The 10,890-nt window shown below is 30.8% G+C and overlaps 1 protein-coding gene across 1 annotated transcript; it reads right to left on the reverse strand.

The window, feature by feature from the left end:
• Positions 1-298: 298 nt before the first annotated feature.
• On the reverse strand, positions 299-4,971 carry MS3_00003516 (uncharacterized protein). Its single transcript, XM_051211339.1, has 3 exons — positions 4,714-4,971; positions 3,888-4,027; positions 299-990 (listed from the first exon to the last, which is right to left on the reverse strand). Exons 1-3 carry the CDS (start codon positions 4,802-4,804, stop codon positions 877-879), a joined length of 345 nt encoding a protein of 114 aa, XP_051071386.1. The 5' UTR covers positions 4,805-4,971; the 3' UTR covers positions 299-876.
• Positions 4,972-10,890: the final 5,919 nt, after the last annotated feature.

Below are 10,890 nucleotides of genomic sequence, written 5' to 3' on the forward strand. Positions count from 1 at the left end.
TTCGAATCCCGCTCGCGGGATCGTGGATGCGCACTGCTGAGAAGTCCCACAATAGGACGAAACGGCCGTCCAGTGCTTCCAGGTTTTCAATTGTGATGGTCTAACATCAATTGGTTCATGATCTCAATCAAAAACTTAATAATCTCCACAACCCCTATACTAGTTATTTAAGATTGTTTAACTACATACAATATAAGATTAATCTCTGACTTAATTCCAATCATAGTTTTCATACATCTATTTATGAATGTAACACCTGATTGGAAGAAAATAAATCTACATTTTCAATTAACTAAATATTACATCTTCTGTATTCATTAAATAATTGTTTACTGCTTCGATGAACAAATCGAATTAAATCAATTGATCATTGCTATAAACATTCTCTAACAGACCTTCTCATTAACATAGATGTACACCAAGATATTAGATCATTTAAATATTTCATGGAGTTGATCACAGTCAGTCAGTATCAACTAAAGAACTTGTAAAATATAATGGACAATATTTTCCTTCTAGCTTTAATGTTTTTGAATATTACTTGGTAGACACTTTGAACTTACCGCTCATCACTATATGAAAATATGAGTCAAATGAAGTCTACAATGGTTGATCGGATTAAAAATTTGTATCTATATTTATCATACAAATGCATCATTGTGAGTATTTCATAATAAAACAAAAAAGCCAGTGCAATGAATGAAAATTATTTTAAACATGATGGAATGGTTCATAGAATTTGTAAACTATCCCTTTTACAACAAGAGGATAAGAATATCATGACTTTAAAGTGATGAATAAATATTTATCAAAACATTAAAGAAGTAGCAGGAAAAAAACACAAACAAACTGAACTATAAAACTGTCTGTTTCTCTTCAGACATTTAATATCCCACTAGTCGCTTCCACATATTTCATATCACGATCTAACTGACAAGCTGCACACAATGGACAAAAGTATTCCTTCAGGAAATCTCTGCACAAAGTACCCTAATAATAGAAAAATAAAAGTGACGAAAAAAATTTTTTTTAATACCAGAAATCATTGTTTTTCACAAGAGTAAATCGAAAATTTCTTGTTTCTGGTTGTTTATATCGAATTAATTAAACTGTTTTACTCCAGCTGAAAAGATTTTATCATTCGAAAGTTCATTCTTTACAGAGCGTAGCACTGAATCTAGGTTACCCTAGTATTTCACTCATTTGTTTACTGCTTTCACTACTGAATAGTTGATAGTTTTACTATAACGGCACAGGTGGAAGATTCAAATAACTTATCAACGGAGAGAGTAACATCGTCAACACGCTTTCTGAATAAATATCAGTTAATAAAAGGCTGAACATATCATATATCATGTGTGTTGTTTCACATAGAAAATATGGCAGTGATTTTACTTTCTAATCTCTACTTTAGTTGACAGAATTTAGTGGTTTAGTTTAAATAGCTACAATAATAGTACACCAGCTTGTTTCTTTGTAGTTTATTCTTCTGATAGTAGGAAAAGAGGAAATAGTGAACATCAGAGAACGATAATAAAGTAGTAGAACAGAATAGGACTTCCAAAGTTAATTTCCATCCTATATACAACATTTAGATATTAGGAATAAATCATTTAGCAATTAAAATTTAGTCCTATGAAACATGCAGTCTGAGACTCAAAGACCTACTAGGATGTGCAGATTTTATTGAAGATACATGATTTGATATTTGGATCAGATTGAGATTGCTTAAAGTTCAAGATTGGAAAAGATTGCGTATTTTAATCTTAGAATATTCTCATTAGGTATTCATTTACATTCTGAATCTCAGATTTATCCAGTTTTGAGATGCTTGGGTGTGGTTCACGTCTAAAAATACATGAAGCCACTTAATTAGGAATTTATTTCTATCTCGTCTATACATAAAATGAAGAGAATAGATAGTTAACCCTTTGCAAGTATGTTTATAAAATGGATAACTTATTTTTAAAAATACCAAGGCCTCTATTAGGAGATTTCGTTTAGCACTGAGGTCAAGACAGTATAATGTTTGCTACTACTGAATGACTGATTAATGCAACAATTTAAAAAGTTGTGTTTTCGGTCTGAAACCTTCTATACAAAAGTTGGATTCAATCAAATAAATGGACATATATTTTAGGATTAACTCAGAAAGAAAAATGGGGAGTTTCGGCATAGAATTCAGTCTTCTCGGAGATTTTGTTGAAGAATCACGAAGATTCATTTCATCTAGTACCACGGACTAGTGTTATTAAGGGCCACCTAGTTCCCATTTTTATTGTGAATATAAGAAGATTCAGTTTTCTGAGCTTACAAATGAGTGGAACTGGGATTACTTTAAAATACTTCATTGGTTTTTAAGATAATATCGTTTTGTGGTTGTGTCTGAAAATCAATCAAAATGATAGTTATGATTACCAACTTAAATGTATATATTCCCACACTTTCGGCGCACTTACGTGTCATATGCTGGACATATCTCAGGTTAATATCAATTATCACTTTTGGGCACGAATTTCTACGAATAGCTGATTTCTCACGTTCTGGATTACCTAACAACTCCTTCAGGATCTGATAGCTGTACAGTTCACTTGATAAGATGTATGTTTAGATCAAAGAACTCTTTAAAAATGTGTGATCTTCTACCGGTGCTGTGAATAAGCCTTTAGAAAGTGTAAATAACATACAAGAATTTCCTTCATGTCATTTAGAACTATCTTTGACTGTGTTTCCATGGAATTATTGTATGAAGTGCTAGTTGATTTTGTTCCAATACGTCATTGTGAAATAACCTGCTTCATAAATAAGGCGTTCAAACACATTGATAGTTAGTGCTATGAAAATACTCATAATGGTTTAATGTGAGTTACTTCAGTAAAGTGCCTTATTCAGTACTCCAATTCTGATGACTGTTTATATGAAAACTTAAGGCTTATGATTACTATCATTTCCTTTGTATTGTGGACATCTAAATACAATAATATAGCCATGTTTAGAAAATAGTTTAGAAAACTGGAGGAAAGTGCTGTTGCGTTGAACCTATTTATATCTTAGGGATTCGTTCGCACATGAATAACATTAGGAAATGATATTTCATTATTATACTAGATAAACTAGCCACTGCACTGATAAGTATAATATAGATAGGTTTTAGTTTACTATGTAAGATAATCTTATCTAATAAATTACATGAAGTGTGCTTTAAGTTAGTCACTTAAAGAAGCATTCAATCGTTCCATACATTAAAATTATACAGTCAGATAATGATCTAATCATATTTGGCTAACATTATGTATGAGTGCAGAAACTAATTACTTAAGCATTACTTTTTCCAAGAGATTTCAACTGAATAAACACACGAAATCAACGGGTAATAATATGACACAATGAAACCTCAAATGAAGGCAAATAATTCACAAAAATATCATAAATTATGAATTTAAGGGAAATCATAAATTAAATCAAATAAAACCATCTTATCTATTGGTTTAAAGGGGTGATTTTTATAACTAGTGTGTTCATGAAACCTGATTTCTAGACAATCATATATTTTAGACCATTATTTGTAAACTGACTTATAGTATGACAACAAATGTTCTGTTTATGTACTTTGATTCAAATTATAATATCATTAACTTAATTATAGTGTTTTAAGAAAATACCATAACGATCTATTATACTATTACTAGTATCTTTCTAGACAATTCTAAGCTGAAAATCATAAAACTATATCAAGACGATCTTCCAAGTAAATGTCACTTCATTGTATGCTATCAATAAAGTTCATATCAATGCTGTAATTGATCGCATTTTAAGAACGAACAAAATTTGACAATAGCTTTAAGAAATTGATTAATTATTTGATAGAAAACTTTAACTGAACTTACTTGTATATTGTGTTTAGCCCGATGGTATGCTCTTAACGTCAAACCAGGGCATATAATAAAACATGGGGTTGCCCAACATTCATCATATCGACGATACATGTAACACATGTAACAGGAATAACAGAAAAGTACAAGCCAACCTAAAATTTTAAAAATAAAGTCTAAATTAAGAAAACATGTTAAGATTTAACACAAAAATAAACTGTACAAATGGTTATTTTGTTTTGCACTTTTTTTTTACCCAAAGGTTTGATTGGAATGACTCAAGATGTATTCAAAGAATGATTGATTCGTCTTGTATAATTATAATGTAAAATTACTGCTTCTTGGATATAACATCCGTTACATTGTAAGACCCATTATCTGAGGTTATAAATATCTGTGATAAAAAGCTAACACAAGAATTGTAGTGGTTATGTGTTTAACTGAGAAATAGATTACATAGAATGATTATTAAAGTATAAGCTGAGATAACTCTCTATTAATCATTGATATTACTTTGTAGCTTAATTCTAATAATCTATTCAGTTTGAAATGTTTTCCTGCTTTTTGTCAAGATTTATAATCAAAATCACTTATGAGTTTCACTGAAACTAACACTCATTTGTCTCGTATGAGTATGATAATCAACCACTAAAAAACAAAAAAAATTTTTGCTCCAAATCGATAAATTTCAATTGTACCGTCAGTAACAAGAAAGTGTTCTTCTTTTATGAGTTAATTGAAAGTTATAGAATATCTCAATAAATAATAATTCACATTTTAATTGTAAAACTAAGTTTTTTTTGAAAAAAGGAAAAGAATAAACAATAGAAAAATAACTTACATGAATTACAGTCATTTGTACAGTCAAATAGTCCATCATGCCAATCTCTTTGTCTAACTGAATATGGTTGTTTTGTTGTTGGACTGTCCATTCAATGAAATTATAATATTCTGTGAATAATTATTAATTGTTAAAGATAATTATGAAAAAACGGACGTTTTAAATGATAATAGAGAGTAATAGGATTATATTTGAATGAAATTGTAGACTTGTGTTAACTTATTTAATTGACTAAATTCAACACCAATAAGAAGTTCTTTAAAAACTATTGGTTATTTGAAGAATAAAATTTTTTTTTGTTTTTAAACTATAGAATAACTCATGCAAATAAGAAGGTTTGTGATTGGTTAATTATTAGTCGGTCAGTGTAGGTACATAATTGTCGATAGATTTTATTCGTTGTGTCAGTATATAAATGGTTGTGTTGACAACTAGAAAATATGATTGTAAGTTTCATTTTTAGTTAGTTATCAATGGATCAACTTGAGAAAGGAAGTTGAATAGTTCAGATTTGATCAATTGAAGATATCACTAACACATTGAATATTAAAATAAATAGAGCGGTTCTTTTAGTCATTAGTCCAAGAGTTCAAAGAGAGGTGAAATATACTGACTTTTAAGCAGTTCGCTATATCTTGGAAAAAACTAGTATTATCAAATGGGAATTGGCTAATTAAACGAATAATAAGTGGAGTCTTTTATTATCATAATGATTCAGTTTTTACATGTCACATAAATTTACCGGCAGTAATTCTTTGCAGTTATTGTTCAATAGTCTAGCACATGTAATGATAAGAGGTTAGAAATAACAATGAAAGAGCTTTTGATCATATTTTTTCTAGTAACAAGTCATAATATTTTACAAAAGACAAAACACTGACTTCTTGGAGCTGGATCAAATTTTGTCCCTAAGAATAATGAATTCTAAGTAATAAGTACACTTGTGATAACACATATAACCTTGTTTGAAAAGTTGATAAAACCAAACTTCATTGAGTAAGCGAAGATTTGTTTCAGTGTTTTCTTAATCAATTTTAACTTTATACAGTGGGTTCCGTTAAAAAATTTAGACAAAAGCAAAAATGGCAATACTTAAATATTACAATGAATCCATCTTATTTCTATACTTGGTCCTCAACTAATAAGTTGTCGTCAGTGAACACAAACAATCATTTGTGTACAATTTAAAGGGGGATTTAGAGCTTGTAGAAGGAAATAGACTGATTAAAAGTAACCAAGAAGCTCATAGTTTCTTATGAATTATCACTATCGCTTATCAACATCACTCTGGGATAAACTGTCAACATGATTGGCCATTATTCAGAAGGTATATCTATGCCGAAGGTACAATAAAAGACCATGCACCATAAGCATTTAGTTTCAGACCAATAAGGAATTATACAGTCAAGCATGGGCTGTAGCAATGGATAACCTTGTGTGATCTGTTTGCCTTGATATATTCTCTGCAAATTTGGAAAGAACAAAATTACTGTCCAGGGTCAGTGAGGCTTTGCCTTATTCGACGTGTTCTGAAGATACACTCATTCTTTATAACCATAAAAAATCATTCGCATAAGCTTTGTTTCAATTCTAACAGTCAATCACTGAAATTACATCAATAATGTATTACTGAACTGATGCACTTGTAGGTGTTGAGTTTTCAACTACCCATAAACATTCCAAGTTTGTGTTTTTTTAAGTGGCTTACTCAAGATATTAGCAGTAATATGTTGAAATATGCTGGAAACATCTCTCAAACGTAGATATTACCACTGTTAATTTGCGATATTATAATTCATTCAGCCTTTTGTGTGACTTTCAAGATTTCGAAATTTCAGTAATTTTAACAAGTTGATAAATTGATAGTTTTAAAGGATCATAATTACTAACAGATATAGCAATGTAGTAACTCATATACAAATCATTGTCTTAACATAGTAGCTGAGATATCGGTTAACTGATAACGCATTTCGTTGTTTGTAGATGGATCGGTTATGTAAAGATCTTCGAATGTCTATTATCCATCAAACTCAGAGATAAGTTGGGCATTGAACATTTTTTAAAATGGATATTTCAAATTAGACCGTCGAAAGATTGTTTAGTTTGACTTAATAACATTCTTCGGTTTCAATAAACAGACCACAAAATCTCTAAAATTGATTGTAACTCAGCAATCAATTTTTTTTACACATTACCACAGTATTTCTGACAAGTAATATGACATTTATTGAAGCTAATCAGATATTATGACAAGATTTTTTTCTTTACACAGCAACTGATAGTACCATGTCACCTAATGAAAACGGGTCAGTAAAGCATGCAAAAAAATGTCCAAGGTTTAAAGATGAATAAAATCTTTAAGAAAATAAATCTTAAGGAACATGACTAGTAAATTGCTTACCAAAGCTGAACCAACATCAAACTATCTTTTACGAAATTTAGGCACATACGTGAGTAGATATAGTTGTCTATACTATAATTTGTTGCATGACATATCTTTCTGATTAACTTCTTGAGAGGGTTTATTACCAATAATATCTTCGTTAAAATTAGAGATTCACAAAGTTTTTTTTTCTTCAGGAATATGAATTTGGTTCAGGAAGACTTTCTGGTTTGTATGTATTTTTCAATAGATCGTAAAGAGTAACTGGCTTATAAAAAGGTGGATTTCAGAAAGCTTAGTTTGTCTTTAGAAATCTGATAAGAAATCTTTACACTAGCCTAGGCATAGAGAACGGATGAAATTTGATTTTCTTATTTCTGGGACACAATTCTGGAAGTTTATCTATTGTCCTTACATATAGATCTTTGTTATGTTCCATTATTTCCTTTCGTAAATAAAATATCCTTAGGAAGTACTTTTCATTTCAGTTCTCATCCCACGGTCAAGATAAGTGATGATGGTAATTATCAAAAGATTTGAAGATTTATTGCACATTGACCTTCGTATCTTATATGAAAAATGTATGATCGATATAAATCGGTCAGTAGTCGATTATGGACAATTTGACGTTAATTAAGTAGTAATGAACTCAGTGGTGAATTCCTTACTATCTTATCCATTCATTGATATATCTGATTAATGAAGCTAAATTATATAATCAAGACACATCTCAAAATCAATTTTTTTCTGAATAAACGATAAAGATTTCAGAAACTATTCCATTTATTTCTAAACATTGAAAGGTAATTTCTAAGATACACTCTAAGCGAACTGATCTATAATTGAATGATTAGAACATTGACCACACTAAACTAAACGATCATAATAAAATTTTAAAAAAACGTTTTTTTCTCAGTAAAATATCAGTTTTACAAACTTATTTTTTTTAACCTGAAATTGAACTGATTTTAAATTTAGACCAAACTTGAAAGAATATCATCTTCAATTGTTGTTATTGATAAACATGTTGTGACTTATTTAGTTCAATTTTAAAAATGATACATTTTGGCAGAAGTTGAAAGTAATAAATCTTGTAACAGACAATTCATGATTCTTTTTTGTTCTTGTTCTCATGAACTTTGTGTTTTGTATGCGTAATTTAATGTTGGTATTATGATAATATTATGATGAGAACATTGTAAATAACCTATGCAAATGTATGTACTACCCTTTTGATAATCTATCAAGAATGGTTATATTTTTGTATGAAGGTAATAGTAATGAAATTCTGAAAGCGTGTTTTATTTAAGTAGGAACTCATTGTGCTTTTTTTTTCTGAAATCGATAAATATTATGAACATAATCATCAGCGGAATTTATATTTTGATAAAACAAATTCATGTATATTGATTATCGTTTTCTGACCATATGGGAAATGATGCCCTTTCGTGGTACTTATATGAACTTATAGCGCCTCTCCCATACTTACTTCAATTAACTTATTTAACATATAGTGTTTATTCAAACAGTAACAATTTGTATATCTTCGTATTATTATCATGTCTGTATGAACACGTATGCTTGATCACATGTGACAACCTACTTACATATCCCTCTTTCTGGCTTAAATGTTAGTTGATTAAATCGCTTGATGAATCATATATATATATACCGACAATAGTTAACGTACGTTCATTGTGACATTGAGAAAAATAATCTGTTACAAGCCCCATGACTTTTAAAATATACTGATGGCAGTATCTACGACAGAAATAAATTAGTAGAAGTCACTAATGTTCCAATTAATAGGATTCAAAAAAATGTGGAACTGGTACGTCGAAAAAGTTGGGGTTGCGTGTGACTGAATATTTGTGAAATGAGTTTTCATATGATTGCCTAGGGGGAAAGAAACTTCAATTAAGAAATCAGATTACTTAAATAACAAAATCATACTGCTGCCATACAAAATTCCACTTCAAATTAAGCTAATCAACAACACGTGACAAATAAAGGGAAGGATTCTAGAGACTTGAATATCAAGAACACTATCTTCGACAGTCGTACGAAATTATTATAACGGATTATAATGAAAATTAGTATGCAGAAAATAGCTCACAGATGAATTCCAAATGAAGATCAGTGTCAGACAATGCTACTTACTCTCGCCTTTGCTCTTTCTTCCTGTGGTCGACTAGATTATGAAAACCTCCATATATGATCGGAAGCATGGAGTACAACGGACAGCTTGGATGCAAATAGACGATTTGGACTTTGCAGATTAACTGACCCTTCCATCCCATACATGCGAGCAAATGCAGATCAAGACAACCAGTGTATCACTAGCCTCTGAAACATTAGATCTCAAAATTCACAATGGAAAAAGCAAGATCATAAAATACAACACACAGAACACCAACCCAATCACACTGGATTGACAAACTCTGGAAGAGGTAGAAATTTTCACGTATCTGGGTAGTATTATCGATGAACAGGGAGGACCTGATGCAGACGTAAACACAGGGATTGGAAAAACAAGAGTAGTATTCCTACAGTTGAAGAACATGTAGAACTCAAAACGACTGTTATCCAACATCAAAGTCAGAATCTTCAATACAGACGTCAAGATATTTCTATTGTACGGAGCTGAAACTTGGAGAACTATCACATTCATCATGAGAACAGTACAAGTATTTATAAACAATTGTTTACTCAAGGTACTCGACGTCCATTGACCGGACACCATCAGCAACAGCCTACTGTGGGACAGAATAAACCATCTTCCGAGTGAATCGAAATTAGACAAAGACGTCGGATGTGGATAGGACTCATGTTTAGGAAATCATCAAACTGAATCACGAGTCAAATGCTAACTTGGAATCCTGAAGGGAAACGGAAAAGAGGAGACCCGATGAACTATAGACCGACATGGAAGGAATGAATATCAACTGGAGAGGATTATCCAGGACAGAGTTGGGTAAAGAATGCTAGTGGGCAGTCTATGCTCCTGCATAAGGGGTAACGAACAAAATAAGTTATGATATCTCTTCGATTTCATGTATTCATGTGAATTCGGAACAATTAGTCCATTCCTTACTGTAATTGCATTCTCTTAAAACTCCGGATGGTTAATATTTATTTGATTCAGGTCAATGTAACTTTTGTTTATTTTTAACTAATTCCAGATTTCTTCTCCATAGTTCTAGTTCTGATTGGTTACCGACCCCTGTTGAATTTGACACTTGCATTAGTTGTCATTTAGTTTATTGTATATTTTTTATGAATTATTCCTGCATAACAATCATAGGAAGAAATTATTTTTTGACAATACTTTAACGTGTGGAAATGCTTGAACAACTCATTAATTGAGGCATGTAAAATATATTGGTTGTGTGGCAATTAGTAATAGTGCTTAAATACTTCATAAATACTTCATTTTTATTTGTTATCTTATGCAGAACCTAAGCGAAAATATTAAATGCTGATATTTTTCACGCCTCAATTCATGAGGTGTCTATGAGTTTCCACACACAATAATGAATGGATTGATTGTTTCGAATTCACGTGAATAAATGGAAATTTAATGTATGACAACGAAGAGACACCATTTAAAATTGACTGAAAATCTAGTTAGTTACTGAATATTAGTAAGTAATATAGTAATACACAAAAAATAACTGAGGCATGAAAAGAATGAGTGTGAAAGGAGCAGGTAGATTTGACATTTGGTTGATAATGGTCGATATTGGTGATAGTACGGTCATCCCAACCAAAGCTGTCATATATTCCAGATAGGT

Source organism: Schistosoma haematobium, chromosome ZW (assembly GCF_000699445.3).
Source record: "Schistosoma haematobium chromosome ZW, whole genome shotgun sequence".
Lineage (NCBI taxonomy): Eukaryota > Metazoa > Platyhelminthes > Trematoda > Strigeidida > Schistosomatidae > Schistosoma > Schistosoma haematobium.

Excerpts from the sequence above, each read along its gene's own strand:
- MS3_00003516 (XM_051211339.1), bottom strand. The coding sequence starts at position 4,804 with ATGGACAGTCCAACAACAAAACAACCATATTCAGTTAGACAAAGAGAT. Across the intron at positions 4,028-4,713 it reads TACAAATGACTGTAATTCAT|GTTGGCTTGTACTTTTCTGT; the intron begins GTAAGTTATTTT and ends TTAAAATTTTAG. Across the intron at positions 991-3,887 it reads GGGCTAAACACAATATACAA|GGTACTTTGTGCAGAGATTT; the intron begins GTAAGTTCAGTT and ends TTCTATTATTAG.